Genomic DNA, 24,847 nt, shown 5'->3' on the forward strand with positions numbered 1-24,847 from the left:
CTTCATTAAACAGAACTGAATAAGCCAAGAACAACAAATATTGACTATGGCTTGCATTGCTGGATACCATCATCATCAATCTTTATTACGGTCCAGAGACCCAACAAATCATTACAAAGCAATACACAATTCATACAGCCTACCTCCAGGTTAAACAAGCATTTTGTTCAGAATATAGGGATCATTGGTTCTTGCAACCACCGATAAAAACCTTGCCTCAGTATTTGATCTGTTCAAGGTTATGGCCATCCAGCAACCATTTAGACCGGGAGAAGCTTCTTCCGAAAACTAAAATTTTAGATTTTTCATAATTAATGGATAAAGCATTTCCAGAAGAGTAATCAGAAAATTTCCTCAGCAGATAATTCAAACCCTACCTGGAACGTGAGATGATGGCCGCGTCACCCGCATATAACAACAAGGGGGTCCTTCTCCTTCCTATTTTTGGAAGGTGTCCATTAAGCTCTCTTCTAGGTCATTTAAGAATAGACAAAACAATGTGGGGGCCAAAATGCATCTCTGTCTCACCCCCCATGTCATCTCGATACTGTTCAATAACTGTCCCTGCCTTCCACATCGGACCTGTAGCTTGGTTCCATTCTACCGGGCTTTTTTAAGAATGAGGAGTTGTTTGTCCTGCAAAATCAGATTTACTTTGGACCATAGCAGGGATCTGGGGATGGAGTCAAACGCTGATTTCGGATCCATGGAGGCCACAAAGAGTTTACCCTGTAGAGGCCTGGTATACTTCTCGGCTAGGAAGGAGAGCATTAGACAGTGGTCTGGTGTTGAATGGTTCTCACGAAAGGCTGCCTGGGCTTCAGATACTATATTATGTTCATTTAGAAAAGTTGTCAGTTTGCTACTGAGGAATCGGACATACAGCTTCCCAATTCTTGAAAGCAGGCTAATTGGCCTATAATTGGAGGGTACATTTGGGTGGCCTCTCTTAAAGATTGGGATTACTATAGCATGTTTCCAGCTAAATGGTACTTTACCCGATGTAATGGTTCTAGGGGTTGCTTGTGCGTAAATCGGCGCCACACCTGGCTGGGTTGCCTGAGTGAACCTTTTCTGTCCGGACAGCCACTCGCCCGTGGCTGTCTCAATGGCTGGCAGAATCCGTCAGTGGGCATTTCTTGAACTTCTTCCAGCACAAAAGTTCTTTGACGCCTAGTCTCCGCCTAGTCTCCCTGCACGGAAGCCTTCTGCGCAGGGAGGGTGTGGGCAGCGGAGGACCCGTGCTCTCCCCGCTGGTCCCCGGCGAAGAGTCATGGAGCCACCTCGCCGATTCCCCCATCTGCCCCCCTTCTCCACTGGTGCTACGCTGATTTCCTTCCCCAGAAGATGTGCTGCTTCTCTCCCTCCCGGGACGCTCTCCGGAATCCCTCTGGAGCCCTCCCTCTCCCCCTGGCTCCGATGGCAGTTCCCTAACATCCACCTCCTCCCCAGGACCCCCTCCACCCCCGGCGCGATTTTCCGATATAACCTCATCTCTTTCCTCGGCCGACGATGCGGGGAATCCCCTGAAGGACCTGTCACCATCCTCTGAGGATTCAAAACCAGCCTCCCACCCGCTCAGATCTCTCCCCTCAGGGTGGACCTCCCAGTCTGATTCTTCTCCCTCTGACACCTCTCCTCCCTCTTCTTCGGAGGCAGGAAAACCCACAAAGTCCCCTTCGTCGTCTGTGGTTCCAAATTCTTCCTCCCAGAATCTCGCTAGTGGTTTTGGCTTATCCGGGAACAAACTGTGGAATTCTTCCACCAGATACCCATCATTGCTTGCCTCAGCGGGGACCCACGTGTTTTCTGACCTGGGTTCTCCTTCCCAAGCTACCAAGTACTCCACTTGGTGACCTCGCCACCTTGAATCGAGTATTTCCGTGGCTTGGTTGCGGTGTTCCCTCTCCTCTACCTGCGGGTGGGTGGTGACGCCTCCCTCCCGCCCCGGAAATTCCCGGCCCTCCCTGTACGGTGAAAGTAGGGACCTATGGAACACCGGATGTATCTTCATGCTGTCCGGCAACTTGAGTTTGAATGCCACTGGGTTCACCTGCTGTGTTACCTCAAAAGGCCCCAGCCGCCTCGGCTGCAACTTCTTGCACCCTCCCTTTAGGGGTAACCCTTGGGTTGACAACCACACCTGGTCTCCCACCCTTATGGCCTCCCCCTCCCGACGGTGCTTGTCCGCCTGCCTCTTGTAAACTTCCTTGGCCCGCTCCAAGTTCATCTTGAGTTGCTGGTGCAAAGCCTCCATTTCTTCTATAAACTGCTCGGCCGCGGGTACACTCCATGCTTCCTCCCCCTCCCCGGGAAGGCCCTGGGGTGACACCCATAATTGGCCATAAACGGGCTCATTCCCGTGGACACATGTTCAGCATTATTGTACGCAAATTCAGCCAAGGCTAGTTTCTCTACCCAATCGTTCTGTCCCTCACTGACGTAGCAGCGTAGGTATTGCTGGAATATACTGTGTTGGGATACTGCCAGGGAGACAAAGTCCATCATGGCCCCCAAGCCGGCTGCCGGACGATCCATCGATCTCCCGTAGTCACGCAGTATCAGCAATTAGCGACATGAGCTCCAGAAAATAGCCTGCCACATTCTAGAGCCGATGCACACTCTGTTAGCAGATAATGCACAGCAGAAGTCGCACTCAGGAGAGCATTATTTACAAGTTTTATTCAGCGTTGATCAGAACAAAGAAAAACATGACTGCCTGCTTCAGTGTCTACGACACAGAGAGAAACGAAAGCAATAGAAAACATAAACTTCCTGTGAACAGGAAATGCGCAGACTCTGTGACTCACAGCCTGCTCCCTTTTAAGGTGGAACGGAAATATCCTAACATCCTCCCCCTTTCCGTGTAACCTGTAGTACCTGTGGTTCAACCCAATTGCAACTTCTGTACATAAACCTTAAGTTGTTCTCTGTTAACAACCTTAGACAACAGATCAGCAGGAATTTCATTTCCTGGCATGTAGGACACCTGAATGAGTCCTTTCTGAATACACTCTCTTGCACGATGTAACTTAATCTGCAAGTACTTGGTTCTTTGCTTGCAACTCTCTGAGTTCAGCAAAGCCAAACAGGATCTATTGTCTTGATACACTTGTATAGGAGATTTCACAGAAACTCTGATGTCCTTAAACAGTTGCATCAACCATTCACAATCCATGAGTGAAAATGACAGAGCATTGAGTTCTGCTTCACAGGAACTTAGGCTCACTGTTGTCTGCTTCTTGCACAGCCAGTCAAACAGACAGTGGTTGTACATGTAGCACACTCCAGAAGTGCTTGTACCATCCGTGGTGTCACTTCCAAAACTTGCATCTGCAAAGATTTCAAGACCTCCAGTCTTCTGACTGGTGAACCTCAGCCTGTAGTGCAAAGTCCCTTTCAAATAGCGGGCTATGCGCTTCAGAGCTTTCCAATCCTGAACAGTAGGATTGTTAGCATGTCTGCTAAGCAGGTTAGTGCTTACAGCAATGTCAGGTCTTGAGCATCTAGCAATGAAATTCAACTTGCCTAGAATGCATCTGTACAGCGTTGTGTCAGAAAACGCTTCAGCAGTACTATCTACCTGTCACCATCGGTGTGTCTGCTGGGTTTGCATCAACCAAATTCAACCTGGTTAATACATCAGCAATTTTCTGTGTTTGGTGTACCAGAAAATTACCTGCTTGGTCCCTCTCCACCTGCAGAGAAAGATAGTTGGATACCTCACCAAGATCCTTCATGTCAAAGTGCTCCTTCAGCTGAGCTAGGGTGCTTTGGTAGAAAGCCTGATTCTTCCAAAACATCAGAAGATCATCAACAAAACATAAACAATACAGTTTGTTTTGCCCCTCCTCCTTGACAAACACACGTGGATCAGCTTTGCCCTGGTGAAAACCTAGAGAAAGCAACATCTCAGTGAGTTTCGTGTTCCAACACCTGGCACTCTGCTTGAGACCATATAAGGATTTCCAGAGTTTACAGACCATTCCCTTCTGTATCTGCATTCCATCAGGTGGAAGCATAAACAGCTCCTCCCCCAAAATCCCGTACAAAAAAGCTGTATTAATGTCATGATGGGAAACATGCAGTTTGTCCTCCGCAGCGATCTTGAGCATCAGCCGAATGCTCTCATATTTGACGGTGGGTGAGTAGGTCTCGTGGTAATCCTGTCCTGGTACCTGTGAAAAACCTCTGGCAACCAATCTGCCTTTGTGTCTGACAGCCTTGCCATTCTGGTCTGTCTTGGCCTTGAAGACCCATTTGGTGCCAACCAGTCTCATTCCTGGGACTACCGGTACCAGTTCCCAAGTTTGGTTCCTATTCAAGGAATCAACTTCAGCCTTCATGGCATCAAGCCAAGGCTCAGCATCTTTAGAGGTTAACTCCTGAACCTCTTTGAAGCTTGAAGGTTCCCACACCTTCTCTGAGCTACTAAGAACAGCAGTTGCCGTCTTAGCAAACTCATCAGCAAATCTCTTTGGAGGTTTGCCCTTCGTGGCTCTCTCAGATCTGCGTATTAGACGCAAGTCTTCTGGACTCATCTCCTCCTTCTTAGGAGAAAAGTGACCAATAGTGATAACATTATGTTTGCTGACTGGGAACAGTTATGGAACAGGTATGAAATTTACGGCATGTAATGCCTTAAGAGAGAATATTATGAAAATGATATACAGGTGGTACATAACCCCAGTCAAGCTTGCGAAAATCTATCACTTGCCCGATAACAAATGTTGGAAATGTAAAGAAACTGAAGGTACATTTTTTCACCTTTGGTGGACGTGCCCAAAGATTAAGGCTTTCTGGGAATAGATATATAATGAATTAAAAAAGGTATTTAAGTATACCTTTCCTAAGAAACCAGAGGCCTTTCTCCTGGGCATAGTGGGCCAAATGGAGTTAAAAAAGGATAGAACTTTCTTTATGTATGCAACAACAGCAGCAAGAATACTCATCGCAAAGTATTGGAAGACACAAGAACTTCCCACGCTGGAGGAATGGCAGATGAAACTTATGGACTATATGGAATTGGCGGAAATGACTGGCAGAATCCGTGACCAGGGAGAAGAGTCGATGGAGGAAGACTGGAAGAAATTCAAAGACTATCTTCAGAAACACTGCAAAATTAAGGAATGTTAGAGTGATGTTGGATTGAAAATAAGTGGTTTCCAGCTGTACCGGTTAAAGTTAAGGATAGATTAAGATTAAAGATCAAGAGTAAAGATGTTTAAAGAAATGGAAATTTGATAATAAAAGGGAAAAATTTAAAGCTATATGACATTAAGAACAAGGATTAGGTTTAAAAAAGTTGAAGTTATATATTTTAATATTTTATTAAATTAAAGATTGGGTTTAAAAAAGTGGAAAAGAAACTGCTGGACAAATAATGTAGATTGGAATACAAAAGAGGGAGGTATGAGGAAGTCCAGAAAATAAGTAATTTAAAATTGGGAATGGAAAAGAGAGTTTGTTTTTAATTGTTATGTTTTGTGTTTTTATTGTTAAATTTTGTATTGTTTTTTTGTGTGTGTTGTTTTTCTTTTTTCTTTGTTTAAAACCTTAATAAAAAATTATTAAAAAAAAAAGAAAAGAAAAGTGACCAATAGTGAAAAGTGGTTCTTCCAGTTCATTGTCAGACGCATCAGATGGTCTGACTGAGGCCTTTGCGCTCTTGTAGTCTGCTGTGTCATCACTGTCGCTGACACCAGCAGCAGCGCCACCCACTGAGCTGGAATCCAAACTCTGATCATCATCATCATCATCCTCAGCTTCCTCAGCTTCCCCAACATCATCTGCTTTTTTCACATCACCTTCATCCTCCTCTGGGTAACTCTGGAAAATTCCCACATTTTCCCCCCACTTAGGATTGTACTCAACACTCTTTGTGAACTTAATGGACTTAGAGTCAGTCATCCATACCCTGTATGCACCTTTTTCGTACCCCATGAACAAACCATGTGCCCCACGCTTCCCAAGCTTGTTGCTCTGTGGGGTGTGTACCCACATGTCAGAACCAAAGATTCTCATGTGCTTGACGCAAGGTTTCTTACCAAACATCTTCTCATAGGGGGTACAACCAATAGGTGATGACAATCTGTGATTATAAGTGTAAACAAAATTCGACAGAGCCTCCCCCCAATACTTATCAGGGAGCTGGCATCATGCAACAAGGTTTTCAGTCCTTGCAGCAACGTTTGATTTGCTCGCTCCGCAAGTCCATTCATCCATGGCGATCTAGGCGTTGACATGTCATGTTGGATTCCCTTCTCAGTCAGGAAAGCTTCAAACTGCTGAGAAGTGAACTCCCCGCCTCGATCAGTAAACAACCAACCAATGCGTTTACCGTGAACATTCTCCAACCAAGCACAGAATGCCTTGAACTTAGGAAACGCTTGCGATTTCTGCTCGAGCATAAACACATGAATGTACCTGGAAAAAGAATCAATTAGAACCATGAAGTACCTTGCTCCACCCAAAGAGGGCGCAAGTGGACCAACCAGATCTGCGTGCACTAGCTGGTAGGGTTTGGAAGCCTGCCTGCTAGACTCCTTGCCTTTTGGAGCAACCTTCACCTTGTTCTCTGCACAAGTTACACATTTCATGTGAAACTTACAGGGTTTGATGTTCAAACCCTCAACCATCTCTGGCATCTTGGCCAGCGCCTGCCAAGAGAGGTGACAAAATCTTCTGTGTGCATCATGAATGCATCCTGCATGAAGAACTTTGTTAGTTTGTGCAACACAACAAGAATCAACATTAGACACAGCAGCACCTTTGTCATCATAAGTTATACAGAACAAACCATCTATAAACTTTGCATGCAAAATGTCCTCTTTGCCTTTCCTGATGACACAGACGCTCCTCTTGAAGGAAATCTCAAAACCACGCCCAGTCAGCTGTGGGACACTGAGCAAATTGTCTGCAGCGCCTGGAACATATAGTACATCTTTGATGGTTGTGTGCAGACTTGCCAGTCTCACAGTCCCTTCTCCTGCAATTCGTAATGTCTTTCCGTCAGCCAGGTGGATCTCACCTTCTTGAGGTTTGAAGGAGATAAAGAGATGGCGGTCCTTTGCGACATGGCGGGTGCACCCCGAATCAATAATAAACCTGGCCTTGGCCTTTGGAGCAGCCTTTGCAGCAAGCAAAACCTTGTTTTCCACCGGCGTGGGCTTTTGCAGCTTGCCCCCCTGCTCCTGGCCATCAAACTTGCCTTTAGCCTTTGGTGAAGCTGTGCCAGCAAACAAAGCCTTGTTTTCCACTGGCGTGGGCTCTTCACCCCCCTTCTGCTTCGGGCCATCTGCAGGCATCTTGCTCTGTTTACCTCTGCCCTTCCGGCCTCTGCAAAGGCGATGACCTTGGTTCTCACAAGAAACAGAGCTCTCAGCTGCTGACTCCTTGGCTCCCCCTGGAGGCTGGAATGCTGCCTGGGATGACATCACAGTCAGCTCCCCCTGCAGCTTGCAACCGGTGCCCTCGGCATCCCTGCATTCACCCACACTCTGGGAAACAGCCAGGACCTCTGATGCAGTCAAACTCTGGGCTGGGATGACTGGCAGATGGGCTATCTTCAAAGCATTCCACATCTTACATGCAGTCACGTTGCCAGCTAACGTTTTAAGTTCCTCCAGAGAGACGGACAAGACTATTACGTCCATGGCCTTCGAATTTTCGGCCCTCCATCTATCTGTCAGAGGAACTGGAGGGGCTTCAGACACAGTATGCCACACTCCAAACTGACGCAGCAAACTCTCACACCATTTTGCCCAGGTCTCATAATTGTGCCCATTTAACTTTGGGCACTCAGCAGCCTCAGAAGCTTGGAAAAACTCCATTCCAGCCTTTTACTTGAGCCTTAAGCCCTTATGCCTTCAAAAACTTCTTATCTCGGCAGTTCATAAATCATGAAGCTTGCTTGGCGCAGCTTCCAGACCAATTAGGCCAGCCGGACATCAAAAGCTCTTGCCGCGGCAAACAGAAAAGCCTTATTTTCTTTCGCTTTTCCCACATACCTCAACGCAGTCTGTCGCAGTCTTACTCTCCTGTAAGTGCTGTGAATCTGGGCCCATAACCTGTTGTTGGGATACTGCCAGGGAGACAAAGTCCATCATGGCCCCCAAGCCGGCTGCCGGACGATCCATCGATCTCCCGTAGTCACGCAGTATCAGCAATTAGCGACATGAGCTCCAGAAAATAGCCTGCCACATTCTAGAGCCGATGCTCACTCTCTTAGCAGATAATGCACAGCAGAAGTCGCACTCAGGAGAGCATTATTTACAAGTTTTATTCAGCGTTGATCAGAACAAAGAAAAACATGACTGCCTGCTTCAGTGTCTACGACACAGAGAGAAACGAAAGCAATAGAAAACATAAACTTCCTGTGAACAGGAAATACGCAGACTCTGTGACTCACAGCCTGCTCCCTTTTAAGGTGGAACGGAAATATCCTAACATACTGTTCGCTCTTTCTGCTTGTCCGTTGGTTTCTGGGTGTCTCGCTGTCGAGAAGCTCACCTCGCCCTGTAGCAAGCTCATGAGCTTCCTCCAGAACCTGGAAGTAAATTGTTTCCCGCGATCCAAGATTACCCTTGAGGGAGCCCCATGCAGTCTGAAAATGTGATCCACAAACAACCTGGCTGTCTCCTCCGCCGTCTCCGCGTGTGAGCAAGCTATGAAATGGCACATTTTTGTCAGTAGATCGACTACTACCATGACTGCTGTCTTCCCCCTTGACTTGGGCAAATCTGTAATAAAATCAATGGACACCACCTCCCAGGGCCTTCCCAGTGTAGGTAAGGGTTCCAGTAGCCCTGCGGGGGCAGCCCTCTCTCCCTTTGCCCTCTGGCATCGGTCGCACCCCCGTACATATTCCCGTACGTCTTCCCTCACCTTTGGCCACCAGAACTGTCTGGTGACGAGCAGCATGGTCTTGTGCTGTCCAAAGTGCCCTGCTGTTGGGTTGTCATGGAGTTGTTTAAGTACCTTCCCCCTCAAGGTCTCCCCCGGTACTTACAGTGCCCCCTTATAATACAGTAGCCCTTCCTTTTCCTCAAACCCTCCATGGTCTTCCCTTCCGTACCGGAGTTCCCTGACTTTTGCTTGAGTGAAGTCTCTAGTAAGCCCTGCCAGTTCTCGTTTCCCAACCAACGTTCCCCCCACACACACCGGTCCTCGAGAAACACATGTCGGATCTCTGGTGGTCCCTCTCCCTCCAGGTACTCCGGTTTCCGGGAGAGAGCATCTGCTCTTACGTTTTCCTCTCCCGGCACGTATCTGATCTCGAAGGAAAACTTGGCGAACTCCTGGGCCCATCGAATCTGCCTCTGGTTGAGCACCTGTGCGGTCCGCCAGTATTCCAAGTTCTTGTGGTCAGTACAAACCTGGATTCTGTGCCGCGCCCCTATCAACAGATGTCTCCATTGCCGAAACGCCGCATAGATCGCAAGCAGTTCTCAGTCATACACTGTGTAGTTTTGCTCTGACTTGCTCAGCTTCCTTGAGAAAAAGGCACACGGCCTCCAGTCCTGCTTGGCCCCGGGCTGCAAAAGGACCGCTCCAACAGCTGGGGCGGACGCGTCCGTCTCCAGTCTCATGGGCTTCTCCAGATCCACATGCAGGAGTTGCTCTTCCAAAGCGAACGCCTTATTCAGCTTTTCAAAGGATTGCTGGGCACTTTCTGTCCACGCGAACTTCTTTTTGCTACTGAGACAATCTGTTATGGGCGCTGTCAAGCGAGCGAAGTTCTTTATGAACTTCCTGTAGAAGTTGCTGAACCCTAAGAACCTCTGCACATCCTTCCGGGTTTTGGGGGCTTTCCATTCCAGCACTGCCTTCACCTTGCCTGGGTCCATAGCTAGGCCCTTGTCTGACAACTTGTACCCCAGAAACTCGACCTCCCTGGTGTGAAATTGGCATTTTTCCAGCTTGACCCACAACTGATGCTTCTGCAGTCTCTGCAGCACTTCCCTGACGTCTTTGACGTGTTGCTTCTCACTGTCCGAATAGATTAAGACGTCATCCAAAAAGGCTACGCAATTCTTGTACAGCAGGGGCCCCAACAAGTGGTGCATGAATGCTTGAAAGCAGGTGCAGCCCGATTGTAATCCAAATGGCATAACTAAGTACTTGAAGGCCCCCAGGGGGGTGAACATGGTAGTTTTCCATTCATCCCCCTCCCTTATCCTGATTAAATTGTATGCCCCCCTTAGGTCCAGCTTGGTAAAAATCTTCCCCTGCCTCACCCGTGTTAAAATGTCGTCAATCCTTGGCATTGGGAAGGTCACGGGTTCTGACACCAGGTTCAACCTCCTATAATCCACGACCAATCTAGGCTAGCAGATAATGCACGGCCAGCCCAGCCACCCTGGCCACCGTCATTCTTGGGTTCTCCCCTCCCAGACAGTGTCCTAAGCAGTAAGCTGACCCAAAGGTGACTGACCGCTGATGTCATGACACTACGGGATCATGCCGCGCCAACCAGCTCATTCCCAGTATTATTGGGGGTCCTGCCAGTGTGGCCATGTGAAAGGCAATGGTCTCTGTGTGCCTGGAAACCCTCATTCGCATTGGTGGGGTCTGGTGTGTCACTTCCCCTCCCAGAAGTTCCCTGCCATCGATGGTAGTCACCTGCAAGGGAAAATCTAGAGGCAACAGGTGGAGTTGGTGCTCTAGAGCGAAGTCTCTACTGAAGAAATTACACGAGCTGCCCGAATCCAGCAGTCTCTTAATTTCACAGGGTGCCCATTCGGAAGTTCTAGCACCACTTCTATGGCTATAGCTGCCTTGGGGGGGTCAGGCTGGGGCACTTCTATTGGTTGCTGGCCTGGCTGCTGCCCCTGCTGGTTGGCAGCCTGGCGTTGTCATTTCCCTGCTCCTGCCCTTCCTTCCCCTTCTCGTCGAGACCTGCAGCCCCCACCATCCCTTGCCAGGCCTTTCATTGAGGGCAGACCTTAGCAAAATGTCCTGGTCGTTGACAGAGGAAACACTTCTTAGTAGTTTTCCACCCCTTTCCCTCCTTTTTTCGACCTTCACCGGAGTTTGAAACCTCTCGCGCGCCATCAATTTCCATTGGCTCCGCCGCCTGGGAAGGCTCCCTCGGTATCTCTGGAATGCGATAGTCATGGAAACGCTCCTCTCTCATTTCCCGCTTCTCCTGCGCCCGCGCTTCTTGGCATACGCCTATCGCGAGCACAGCCTTTGTGAGCTCATCCATCGACCGTGGCCGGGGTGCTCGGGACAACTCGTCTTTCACTTCGGGGGACAGACCCACCTCAAACAACATTTGGATCGGTTCAGAGTCCAGATCCCACCCGAGCCGGTGGACTAACATCGCAAAACGCGACCAGTAGTTTCTGACGGACTGGCTCCCCTGCTTGCACCCCATCAGTTCCCGTCTTGTCACGCTTTGCTCCACCTCACTGGAGAACATCGCGTCCATTCCCTGAAAGAATTTCTTAAGGTCCTTCAGGGCATCATTTTGCGTCGCCATGAGGGGCCTGATCCATTCGCGTGCCCCATCCTGCAGATGCCCCACAATGTAAGCCACCCTTTCCCCATCATCAGCAAAGTCATCTTTCTGCAGCTCCAAAGCGTACTGCACTTCTGTTCGGAAAGCATTGTAGTCTTGGGGCTTTCCACCAAACTTGTGTACCAGCCCCGGTACTTTCCTTGCGATGGGGGTGGTTCTGACCTGTGCATCCTGAGCCCGTCTTTCCTCCAGCCGCGCCGTCAGGATAGCTACATGCGTCTCCACGTCTCGGTTCCTCTCTACCAGACTCCGCACCGCAGCTGGCTGCTCCGTCTCTCCGGCTGTCCCTGTTTGGCTCATCGTGCTGCTTTTCAGGGGCTGCGCACAAGCAACGTCAGTGACTGACGGATTGCTGTAATGGTTCTAGGGGTTGCTCATGCGTAAATCGGCGCCACACCTGGCTGGGTTGCCTGAGTGAACCTTTTCTGTCCGGACAGCCACTCGCCCGTGGCTGTCTCAATGGCTGGCAGAATCCGTCAGTGGGCGTTTCTTGAACTTCTTCCAGCACAAAAGTTCTTTGACGCCTAGTCTCCGCCTAGTCTCCCTGCGCTGAAGCCTTCTGCGCAGGGAGGGTGTGGGCAGCGGAGGACCCGTGCTCTCCCCGCTGGTCCCCGGCGAAGAGTCATGGAGCCACCTCGCCGATTCCCCCATCTGCCCCCCTTCTCCACTGGTGCTACACTGATTTCCTTCCCCAGAAGATGTGCTGCTTCTCTCCCTCCCGGGATGCTCTCCGGAATTCCTCTGGAGCCCTCCCTCTCCCCCTGGCTCCGATGGCAGTTCCCTGACACCCAAGTTATTTACTACCGTAAAAAGTGCTGCCAGAAGCGGAGCCCACCAGTGCTGGTTTGATGTAATCAATTCCACTGGGATAAAGTCTCTCCCCGGAGCCTTTCCGCTCTTCAGATTCCCAATTAATGTATGGACGTCCTCCACAGTATCCGCCCTCCAATGAGGGAGCAGTGGCAATTCTGCCCTGTCATCATCCTGGAAGCTGGAAGGGAGGTTTGGATTTTCCATAAATATATTTCTGAAGTGGTTTTCCCAAACCTGAGCTGGAATGGCACAGCTGGGGGCTGAAGAACTATTTTTCATTGTGTCCGAGACCAGTTGCCAAAAGAGTTTAGTTTCATTGTTTAGTGAGGCATTCAATAGCAGGGACCTGGAATTTTGTTCGGACTGCCTTTTTTTTTGAGGCCAAAAGGGCTTTATACTCTTTTTTGATTTTGAAATAAGATGTAGGTAAGTAATTTAGTCCAGCGTTTCTATAGGCCAAATAAGCGTTCCTTAAGGCTTCCTTCTTTGTGCGGCACTCTTGGTCAAACCAACAGCGTCCTTTAGCAGTGCGTGGCTTGCCGGCTGAGTTTATGTTGACAGAGACCACATCCTGCAAGGACTCAATGAGATTTTTGTAAGCCGTCAGGGAGGAATCTATTGATAAATTGTTTATTATAATTGATCTTAACTTAATTGCAGTTTGTGAATTCAATCTATTCTCAACTGCAATTGCTGTCTCAGGTGTCCATTTTTTTCTCCATACAGTGCTGGATCATTTGCTTTATCTATTTCCTCATGTTCTATGTAAGAGCGCTGAACTGAATTTTGGCCAGTAGTGGAGACAATTAGAGGTAGGTGGTCGCTTTCGGTCCTATTATCTATGTTGAATTTTTTAATTGATTTGAAGGCCTCCCTGTTAGTGAGACAGTAGTCTACTATGCTGGCTCCATTTGTATTTATGAATGTGTACTCGCCTTCTCTGTCCCCGGGGAGCGCCCCATTAGCAATGATAAGGTCAAGACTTATTTGTAAAAAAGCCAGGCAGAAGCCAGCATAGTTGATCTGACAATCTTTCAAATGTCTACGAGGGGGTGGGTTTAGAAAGAGGGCGCTATTTTCCTTTAGATCTCTTAATATTGGGAATTTTATTTCCAGGCTATCATCATTTGAGCCTATTCTGGCATTCATATCTCCCATTAGGTAAAAAGGCGATCCGGGGTACTTAATTTGTAGGGAATAAAGGAAACTATGGAATTTACGCCATGTTGTCTCGATCTGTGTTTGCACTGTATATGGTGGGATATAAGCTGAAACAAGAATGATACTCTTGGATTCCAGATGCAAAGTGATCCCCAGTGCCAACTGCTCAAAAACTGAGCACTCAGTAACATGTGACGCCAATTGAGTGGAAACCAGAGTTACTAGGCCCCCCCTCGGTCGTCCCCTTCCGAGCAGTTTAGAGGCCTTGATTTCATAGGCGTGGTAACCGTCGAGAACTATGTTGTCAGTTGCCCAAGTTTCCTGTAGCATTATTATGTCAAAACACATTATATATTCACGAAATGGCTCGTCCCCTAGTTTGTTGGCCCAACCCGCTATGTTCCACGAGATAATGTTAAGGCTGCATGTTCCATAACTGGCTTGGCTTCATTGTGTGTGTGTGTGTGGGGGCAATTCTTATCAGCTCTCCCACTGGTTTGGTAGTGATGCAACCGTTTTTAGGATATGCAAGGTGTTGTTGTTCTCAGGGTTGAGTTGCAGCATTTTCCAGATTTCCCGGCATCGACGGTGTTTGCTGGGACCATCGGGGGGTCTTCGTCAAAGACAATTAAATCTGTCTCTGGCTTTCTGTGTGTCACATTTCCCTTGGGAGGACCGTCACTTGGCATTGGCTGATCAGATTCCAGCCGGGGTAAAGAGTGGTGAAATTCTGGATCTGCCAAGGCGTAATGGAGTATCCTATCTTTGAATTATTTAGGGGTAGCTGAGTCAGAAAATGTCAGCATGAGTCTAGTGTGGTGGGGGTCCGTGCAAAGCAAGTTTCTCGTGATCAGAGTGTTGCAATGAATATTTAGTAAAAGCTTAAAGTTTCTCTTCACACTGTCAATTGATTTCCAGTAAGGCAGCATACAATTAAATGGATATATATCGAGAGCTACTTGAGTGCTTTGTAGGATCAGGTCCCCACTTTCGCTTTTGTTGTTTTTCCTATTTGTAGTCTCTCAGTTATCAAGTCCAGACCGGTTACACCCCTGTACACGATGGTCTAGGGAGAGGGCAACGTCGTGGTCGGTCTCTTTAGTACTGAGTGAGCTATTTTTGGCTGCCGGAAGCACCAACTCCGTCAGGAGAGATGATACCTTTTCTAATTTGATGTTAATTTCCTCCACTGTTCTTGCAGTCAGCAGACAGTGGTCCGCGAGTATTTCTGCATAGAGCGGTGCCCCCTCAGATAGTAGTTCATGGGTGGAACTGGCGGAAATGACTGGCAGAATCCGAGACCAGGGAGAAGAGTCGGTGGAAGAAGACTGGAAAAAGTTTAAAGACTATTTACAGAAATACTGTAAAATTAATGAATGTTAGAAAAATGTTGGAATGAAGTTATATGGCTTTAGTAGAAACGTTATAAGGAATTAAGTATAAATAGATTAATAGAGTATTAAAGGAAAAAATAAGGTTAGAATGAGTTAAGATAATTATAGGATAGAAAACAGAGGAAGATGGAAAGGAATTGCTGAAACAATTAACAGAAGTGGAATACAAAAGGGAGGTGTGAGGAGGTCGTGGAATTAAGTGAATGAAAGATGGGATAATGAAATTGTTTGATTTATTTTATTGTTTTTGTTTTGTTTTGTTAGTTTAATGTATTGTATTGTATTTTTTTTTAGTGTTTAAATTGTTGGAAAAGTAATAAATATTATTTTTTTAAAAAAGATAGTAGTTCATGGGCTAGTTCATGAGCGCTCATCTCAGCTTTCTCCTCTGGGTGATCTCCACCCATTAAAGCATCCCCACCTACCTGGGAATGAGTTCTATTTGATGTAGTAGGTTCTGAGTTCTGGGCTCTTACAGAATCGTCCATTTTACTCTGCTTGCTCTTCTGCTGTGGGCTGACTTGTGGAGATGAGGCTGGTTGCGTCTTTTTCCTAGACATTTTCCCAGAGATAGAGCCGCTACTAATTTCTGCTGTAAATCAGGAAGCTCGGCATTGTCCCATGATAGAGTGTTTCATCTCCGCTCCTGCTGATAAGTAGTTGGTAGGTTTAGTTGAGCTGGAGCTAATTATGGCTTTCTCCGAAACTTTCCAAGACTTTCTCTAAGACTTTTAACTCAAGCTCTTAACTCAAGCTTTGTGAATATAATAGCTGCCAAATGACAGAGATAAAATACTGCGGCTGATAAAAGCTAATAAAAGACTGATAAAAATAATAAAAACCACATCAACTGATGCAGAGCTGAAGTCGATGCTACCACTAACGCCGCCATCTTGACCTTCTGCACCCTCTGTCGCATACCAATAGTCCCAAGTCTACAGCGTACTGTCCCCTCTAGTGAGGATAAAATTGGGGGTGTCAGTGGGCAATCTCATACCCCCAATTGTCCCATTTTAAGTGGGACATCATGGATCACAGAAGCCAATCCTGGATTCTGTTTGGATCCTGGAATGTCCCATTTAAGAGGGGCACTCTGGCACAAATCAACAGGGCCAACCCTGCTGTTTCCAAAGGTCCTGAAGGCAGGCCAAGGAGGAAGGGGGAGGAAGGAAAAGGAGGGAACTCATGCCTGTAGTAAAAAAAACTTCCAGGGCTTAAGGGAAGGTCTTGGTTTTGGGGAGAAGTGTCTCCCTCTGTGTGTGAGAGAGACAGGTTTAGTTCTCTGGTGACAGAGAGAAGCAAGATTGTCCACTGCACTGATAAACCTCCTCATTCCCAGGGAGCTAAACTAAATCCCATTATCACTTCTGAACACCGGAAAGACCATGGCAGTGATCTGCCCTATTTGAAGATAGTCCCAGGAAATACTGGGTTTGCCTGTAGATTACACCACCAGCTTGCTTCCAGGCTTGCTTATAAGAACATTTTCTTCTAATGTGAAGAGTGTCTGGTTCACAAAAAAGCATCCAATATCAGGGGCTGGTCTGAATCAGATGCCAGAGACTGGTCTGACTCTGAAGATGGGGTAATGCAGTCGCAGACAGTTCAGCCTGTAACAGGGAAAGAAGGGGAGGATTCATCCCAGAAGCATATTTAGAGGCTGCACAGTCGGGGGAAGAGTTAGACAGCTTTGAGATGGTAGCTAGGCAACCAGGAGGGAGAGAGTGTTTGGGAGATTCTTCAATCGAAAGTGGTGGGGAATTCCCTCCCTCCCCTTGAACTCAGAGGACTGAAAAGGTTAATGAACAATGGAAGCACAGGGGTGGGAGAGCAGACCTTTGGTGCTCTTCATGCTGTGGAAGGGGAGGGGATTCAGAGTGAGCAACTGACATCCTGATAGAGGATGGCCCAGGGCTGCTCTCGGTAGTTGTTGTAAATCAAATGGACTATAAACCTTCCTGAGGCTCTTTAATCCTTATCAGAAGCTCCCAGAGAGAGGGGAAACTCCCATGCCTGCCTGCGTATCTGACATCCAATAGGGATAAGAGTGAAAATGTTTGTGACACTTTAAATGGGAAGGATGGCAACTAGGCAATGAAACTGCAGGGGCATTTAACAACAATCCAAGGAAGCCAAAGCACTGTAGGGTAAAATGCATGTGCCTAAGACATATGACAAGAGACACAATATACAGATATTTGTTTGAGAAAACCATGCTGCGTCTTGGTAATCACAGCATCCTTTTCTAAGTTGCTCACAGGCAGATTGTTTAATTACCTATTCTAGGACCTTGAAATCAAGGTCACTGCCAATGTCTTCTCCCCCTCCCCTTTGGAAGATGGGGAAAACATTTGCCCTCCTCCAGAGTGCAAAGACCCCACCTGTTCTCCAAGAATTCTCCAACATTATAGACAGAGGCTCTTGGATACAGCTCATCAGGTCCTGCAGATTTGAATTCATTTGAAGTTCCATTACCATCTTTTTTCCCTGTCTTAGACTGCAGCTCCCTCTATGGATTATTATTTTTTTCTGTTATAACCAGGTTGGGCACTGCTTTTCTTTTCAGTGAAGACAGAGGCCAAGTATTTGTTGAGCAGTTCTGCTTTCACACTAACACCGAATATAATTTCTCCGTGTTCTCCACACTGAGGACCTACTACTTGCTTGTTCTTCCTCTTGCTTTGGGCATAGTCAAATAAACCCTTTTTATTATTTGTAACCTCTCCTGAAAGCCTCAGCTCATTCTGAGCTTTTGACCTACCTGACCTTCTCCTTGCAACTGTTGGCTACTTGTGGATACTACACCTGCATGAGATAATAATAAAATACTGTTCACCTGATGTTTCAAATGGCACAGGTGTCTACATGCCCCGAATTATCATGGAGTGACAACTCAATCAGTGTTTTATTTATTCAGTTTGGGAACATGGGACAGTAATCACTCTGATACCTAAAAGCATCTTATCAATCATGCTTCATATTGGAAACCCCATGTTTTCTGTGCTGCAAAACAAGTTGAGCAATCATGCCTCAGTAGGATTCGTGACTTTTGCCATGAAGATGAGGTTAAACTCGCTAGTCATCACAAACTGAAAGGGGCGATTGAACGTAATTATTACACGAGGAAGGGAGATAGGAACAATTTCAGTGGCAGTAGTAGCTGCAGCTTCCGTGCCATTCTCATAGACATTTAAATAAGCTTTGTGAATAGCCTGCAAAGAAACACAACAGAAATTAGTGCAAGATTGTGTCTGACTCAGGATTTTATCATGAGAAAATCTAGGCCTTCAAAACAAATAAATCCACTAAGTGTCTTATCCACTGAATGTCTTAAGAAACAACATCATGTGGTCGTTTCTCACTCTGATTACCTATTGATCGGGTTCCTCTAACCAGTTCTAAGCATCATATTTGTGTATCAGTCAGCCTCAAGGAACTGAAGGAATTTTCTTAAAATCTTGATGTCAATCTTCTCCATAATTATTTGTTCCTAGTTCTTGTCTCTCTCCCTTACTGTTGATGAGAAGCAAGATCCCCATACCAGGCTCATTATGCTAAAAATACGAACACTTCTTTCATATATACCACATATAATATTACCCTATTACTCATGAAACTTTGAAGTGTCAGGCATAGCCCTATTGGCTTTAGCCCAAACGTAGTAGAGTTTTCCTGCACAGCGAGGAAGCTAGTTGCGGCGGTAATGACTAGTCAGCTAGACTCAGAATAACTATTTACAGGATTTATTAAAAGGAAAAATAAAACCAGCAGAGTTTCTGCATACAAAACAAAGCAAATAAATCCTTTCTTTCTCTCTCTCTCTCATAACCATACACAGCACTTCTAACTCCTTCTCCTAACACACCTAACACCAAACTGTGCTAGCATTCCCAGATAACAGAGTTGAGTGCTGGTTGTTAACCAATCAGAGTAAGTAGTTTCTAGGCCAAGCAGACCTTGGCTTTCTGCCAAGAGTAAATTGACACTGCCTTGAGTTAATTGTGTGAAGCCAGAATCTGCAAGTTCCCATGAGAATCACTTAACAGAAACTGAACACCCCCTCACAGATTCTGCTGGACAATTAACATCAAATAACACCTATGTAGGAGATTATTTTTCCAGCAAACCTAAACCCTTGCACATTTGCTTGTTCTTTATCTTTGCCAATGGTTTAGTTAATACATCTGCTACATTTTCTTCACTTGATACATAAGTACATGTGATTATATTGTCTTGTACACAGCAATGTACATTTTGGTATTTTACAGAGATATGTTTGGAACGTGATTTGAAATCCTCTGTTTTACTTAAGGCTATACAAGCTTGATTATCAATGTAAACTTGTACTGGTTCTCCACAATTTACATTTAAATCTGCTAGCAAATGCTTGAAATAAATCACCTCGTTGCACAATTCACTCAATGCGGTGTACTCCGATTCCGTTGATGACACACTTACAACGTCTTGCTTGCGTGACCGCCAGCTGATTAAAGCTCCACCAACCATTATGACTAGTCCTGTGACAGATTTTCTATCTGGCAAATTTCCCCAGTCACTATCACAGTAGCAACTCAACATTTCGTCCTCGGAAGAATTTAATTGTAACATATAGCCAATTGTCTGTTTGAGGTATCTCAGAACTTGTTTTACCCCTTTCCAGGCATTTAGTGTGGGTTTTGAGACCAATCTACTTAATATGCCTACTGCGTAGCTAATATCAGGTCTGGACCACTGTGCTAGATACAATAAACTTCCAATTACAGAATGATATACATCAGGATGTTCAAATTCAGGACTCTCATCTATATGAAGTGTTTTTATGAAACCTGGATCCATAGGCACCGCTGCCCCTTTGCAATCCTGCATCCTGTATGTAGTCAGTAGCTGTTTAACTTTGTTCTGCTGACTAATTAGGCAGCTGCCATCTTGGGCCCAGCACACTTCCAACCCTAGATATGTCCTAACCGGGCCTAAGTCCTTCACTTTGAACTCACTGGACAATTGCTTGGCAAACCTTTTAGTTTGTTTATCTGTTTTGCAGGCATACAATACATCATCTACATAAATCAGACAAAACTCTTGATCACTGCCTGTACCACGTACATAAACACAATTGTCAGCTGTACTCTGCTTGAAACCAAATGACACTACGGCCTCATGGAAACATTTGTTCCAAGATCTTGCAGCCTGTTTGAGACCATATAGAGCTTTGTTTAATTTTAACACTCTATTGGAACCTGTCTCATAACCAGGCGGTTCGGCTAGATACAGGTCTTCTGATATTGATGCATGTAAATATGCAGTCTGGATATCAAAATGGTTTAACAGGAGTTTTCTCTTTGCTCCAAGCGTTAAAATCAGCCTTACACTGTCCCCCTTAGCAGTAGGGGGAAAAGTTTCGTCATAATCTTTTCCAGGCCTCTGAGAATATCCTTGAGCCACTAAACGAGCTTTGTATTTGTACTTTCCTGTCACCAGAGGTTTAAGTTTGTACACCCACCTGCAGCCTACAATCTTTGCCCCCTCAGGCGCTGCTACTGGTGTAAAAACCTTGTGCTCATTCAGAGAGGACATCTCTTCCTCCATTGCCTGTTTCCAGAGCTCTGCCTCCTCTTTTGGTAACTTTAACACCTCCTGAAAACTCTTGGGTTCTGCAATTACACTAAACACATTTGCAGTATCTGGAGAAAAACGCACCGGAGGCACTCCTTTGTTTTGTCTTTTAGATCTTCTGGGAGAAAATTTTTCTTCTGACCCACTTTCCTCCTCAGAGCTACGACCTCTTTTTTGTTGCTTAGCAACTGGTCTCTGGCTAACTCCACTTTCTTGAGAGCTCTTATCTGAACTTTCCTCCCCCTCAGACTCTGATTCTCTGTGTCTACCTTCAGAGTCAAGGAGCTCGTGGGAAGGTTCAAACCAAACCTCAGTATTGGCATGTAGTCTCTCCCAGCCACTATGTTCACAAAAACTGGCATTCCTGGAGATCACAATGCCATTTGTCCCTTCAGCAAAGCGGAAACCTTTTCCCAGCTCCTGGTAACCCACAAACACTAACTGTTTGGTCTTAGGATCTCCCTTCTTTCTCATTTGTTTCGGAATTAATACCCAGGCTTTTGATCCAAACACATGCAAATGGTCAATTTTAGGTTTTTTCTGAAACAATTTAAAGTACGGAGTTGTACCTATTGTTTGATGAAAGAGCCTATTTTGGAGATAACACGCAGTGAGCATACTCTCCCCCCAATAAGACATGGGCAAATCAGCATCATCAAGCATGGCAAACATCATATCTTGTAAAGATCTGTTTTTTCGCTCTGCAACGCCATTCTCCTCTGGGGAAAAAACGTTTGTTTTCCTATGCCCAATGCCACGCTTTTGTAACCAATCTCTAAAGGCATTTGACATAAATTCGCCACCTCTGTCCGTCTGAATCCTTCTGAGTTTAATGGACAGAAATCTTTCCACAGATGCCACCCAGCCTTTAAACTTAGTGAACACGTCACCCTTATTCTTCATGGGAAAAACCCAAGAGTAACGCGTGGCGTCATCCACAATTGTTAGTGAAAAACGCGCTCCACCCCTGCTTACAGCAAATGGACCAATTACGTCCATGTGAACCAGCTGTAGCGGTGACTCACTAACTCTGTCACTTCTGGGGTAAGAGACTCTGTGTGTTTTAACCTTTTTACAGACATTACAATCAAGGTACTTGTTACAACTCTTTAAATTACCCCCATCAGCCAATTCAGACATTTTTAGTACACTTTTCCAGCAAGCATGCCCCATTTTCCTATGCAATAAGTGCACACAGTTGTCATGTATAGCTTTGTTATTCACTGCAGGCTGAGATTTACTGACTACTGCTGCAACTTGAGATCTTGCTTTAAGCCAAAACAAGCCTCCCTCTGACTTAGCAGTGCCTAAAATCTCACCAGCCTTCTTAATAATGCAACTGTCTCCTTCAAAATACACTTTAAACCCAGCTTTTAGTAAACAATCTACAGACATCAGATTGCTCCTTAATGAAGGCACACAAAGTACATTTTGCAGGCATTCACGAAGACAAGGAACAAAAACTGCACCCCCCGAAATCACTTCGGAAGTACTTCCGTCTGCTAGAGCCACCTGGCTGCGCTGTGCTGAGTTCTTGGAAACAAACAATTCATCTGAATTTACGATGTGCCGAGACGCTCCCGAATCGACCACCCAGACAGCTTGTTTCTCATCAGCAATCTTGACCTCGGCGGTCACCAGCTGAGCCGACTGTTTTTGTTTGAAGAATTTCTTTTTACGCTGCTGCTGCTGCTGATCTCGTCTCTGCTCCTGCACCGGCAACTGAGACTTGACCAACTCCGGACATTGTCTTTTTAGATGCGCTGAAGACCCACATCGGAAACAACGCCTAACAGCAAACGCTGACTCCTCACCAGTACGCTGCTTTTGCTTCACCTCTGGCACGGCATGAGAACTCCTTCCAAACCGTCCACCAGTAGAAGCCTCTGCAGCCAACGCCCTTTCTTGCCTCTTCTGCCATTCTTCAATCAAACGCCCAGTAACGTAACTGACTGATAAATCACGCTCCTGTATGCCTTCTAGAGACAAAACTAAATTATCCCAGCTTTCCGGGAGAGAACTCAAAATAATAGCCACCTTCTCCTGCTGGTCTAACGCACAGTCTCTTTCCTGTAGCGCAGCAAACTTTAACTGTAAACTGTGTAGGTGTTCCTGCATTGTAACCCCAGGCTGTAACATTGCCTTGTACAATGCCTTGCGAATGAACAGCTTGGAAACCGCTGTCTCACGCACATGGAGTTCTTTAAGTGCTTGCCACACACCTCTAGCTGTCTTGATTCCCCTCACATACGGCAACTGGGAATCTTCCAGCCCCAAGACAATTGTGGCCCTTGCTCTTTGGTCTTTATCGAGGTCTTCATCATCAGGCTTTGCAGGAAACTTACTCACCACTTGCCAGAGATGATCCCTCTGCAGCACTGCCTGCATGCGTTCTGACCACAGCAAGTAATTGGAGTCATTCAGACGCTCAAAAGCCATCTGAACTGGTTGTGAGGCCATCTTGAGAGCGATGTCCCTGGAACCCGGAACCAGCTACTCACGACCACCGAGAGAGAAAACAGGAACCACAGCACCCAGCACTCACACGCTGCAGCTGTTGTCCTTGTGTCCACTGCGTCACCAGCTCACCACAGTCAGGAACCAGCCAGTGTCCATCTGCTGCACCAACAGGAACAACAACTTCTGGAACTACTGGAACCAACACCATTGATGCTGACACCACCACAACTCAGGCTGGCAGCACAATGCCCATAACCTCATGGAACTTTGAAGTGTCAGGCATAGCCCTATTGGCTTTAGCCCAAACGTAGTAGAGTTTTCCTGCACAGCGAGGAAGCTAGTTGCGGCGGTAATGACTAGTCAGCTAGACTCAGAATAACTATTTACAGGATTTATTAAAAGGAAAAATAAAACCAGCAGAGTTTCTGCATACAAAACAAAGCAAATAAATCCTTTCTTTCTCTCTCTCTCTCATAACCATACACAGCACTTCTAACTCCTTCTCCTAACACACCTAACACCAAACTGTGCTAGCATTCCCAGATAACAGAGTTGAGTGCTGGTTGTTAACCAATCAGAGTAAGTAGTTTCTAGGCCAAGCAGACCTTGGCTTTCTGCCAAGAGTAAATTGACACTGCCTTGAGTTAATTGTGTGAAGCCAGAATCTGCAAGTTCCCATGAGAATCAATTAACAGAAACTGAACAATTACTCCTATAATATTATAAACAGTAGGTTTCCAAAAGTAGCCAGCACATAAACAGATAAATACAAAAGTTTATATAACTGGATAAAAGACATATTTAGTAATATACTTTAAAATTAGGCTGCAGTAATACACACAGCATATGGTTCGTCAGCACTATAGTATAGTGTATTTTAAAATGGGGTTTCAGAGTTTTTAGGGATTTTTGAATGTTTTATGTAGATTTTCAATTTCATTGTTCTGTGTGGCACAATGACAATAAAGATATCGTATATATCGTAAAAAAAATTACAGTGCCTGAGCAGATCAGACTAAAGCAGGTATGTGATAAAACACACTGTCTGCACAAAGCTTGCAAATATATCAGATTTCTCCTCCTTCTGCAATGCTAACTGCAGTCTTTGCAAAGCAACTGGTACCGAATCATCTGCTCTTGAAAATTCTGTGTCAGAGGTGGGGAAACTGTGGCCCTCCTGATGTTTTTGGATCCCATCAGCCCCAAATAGCATGGCCAAGGGAAGAGGGAGAGCTGGGCCTTAAGAGTCTCTCCATCAGTTCTGTTGGGAGACCACCTCCATTGGGGCTCCCCCCTCAACTGTCACCAAGCACCACTCATGCCATTAGGCTATAGTAGAGGGAGAGATGGGTTTTTGGTGCCTCTTAATCATCCGAGCTGGAATAGCGAGTATTTAGGCTCCTCCTCTCCATGAGAGATGGGATTGTGGTTCAAGTACCCCAAATTATGTTCATTTGAACATAATTCAGACAAGAGGGTACCTCTGGTGGAAAATGGAGGATACAAGAAAATATAGATCAACCTGTAGAATTTTGAGACGCCTACCTTGGAAATCTTCACCTCACGCTTCCCAGGAATTTCAGAGAGGTCTGCTTGATCTATTCTCCTGTTGAAAGAGGAACCAGAGGCTAGTGAGGTGTTGCATTGAAAAAAAATGTGCCAGGAGAATTTTGGGTGTCATATGGAGGACAGAATTCAAATCAAAGATGTGCTCTCCCAAGCCCACATTCCTAACATGTTTGCACTCCTGTCTCAGCGATGTCTAGGCTCAATTGATCCTGTTCTGGAATTACAAGGGACTTGGTCATTACACAGCCTATCACTACCCCTCAAACTCACAACAATATATTTACACCTACAAATATGTACTACACTCTTTCCA

General features: G+C 46.0%; 1 protein-coding gene and 1 long non-coding RNA gene across 9 annotated transcripts in view; one reads left to right on the forward strand and one right to left on the reverse strand.

Moving 5' to 3' along the window:
- Nucleotides 1-17,785: 17,785 nt before the first annotated feature.
- The window catches only part of LOC308469064 (alpha-1-antiproteinase S-like), a 60,345-nt gene continuing 53,283 nt past the window's right edge, over nt 17,786-24,847 (reverse strand). For 5 of the 8 annotated variants that reach the window (XM_080991397.1, XM_080991400.1, XM_080991401.1 and 2 more), the window contains one exon: nt 17,786-18,104. In XM_080991397.1, the coding sequence (XP_080847523.1) occupies nt 17,916-18,104 (189 nt within the window). In that variant the 3' untranslated portion in view covers nt 17,786-17,915. The remainder of the gene's footprint in view (nt 18,105-24,847) is intronic. The other 3 variants (XR_013981989.1, XR_013981990.1, XR_013981991.1) reach the window with 1 other exon arrangement.
- LOC308470477 overlaps nt 18,111-24,847 on the forward strand; it is a 57,689-nt gene continuing 50,952 nt past the window's right edge. Inside the window, exons 1-2 of the long non-coding RNA XR_013982436.1 lie at nt 18,111-18,378; nt 23,964-23,989. This is a non-coding gene — a long non-coding RNA (uncharacterized lncRNA). The remainder of the gene's footprint in view (nt 18,379-23,963; nt 23,990-24,847) is intronic.

This window comes from Podarcis pityusensis, assembly GCF_964106645.2.
Source record: "Podarcis pityusensis genome assembly, chromosome: 1".
Lineage (NCBI taxonomy): Eukaryota > Metazoa > Chordata > Lepidosauria > Squamata > Lacertidae > Podarcis > Podarcis pityusensis.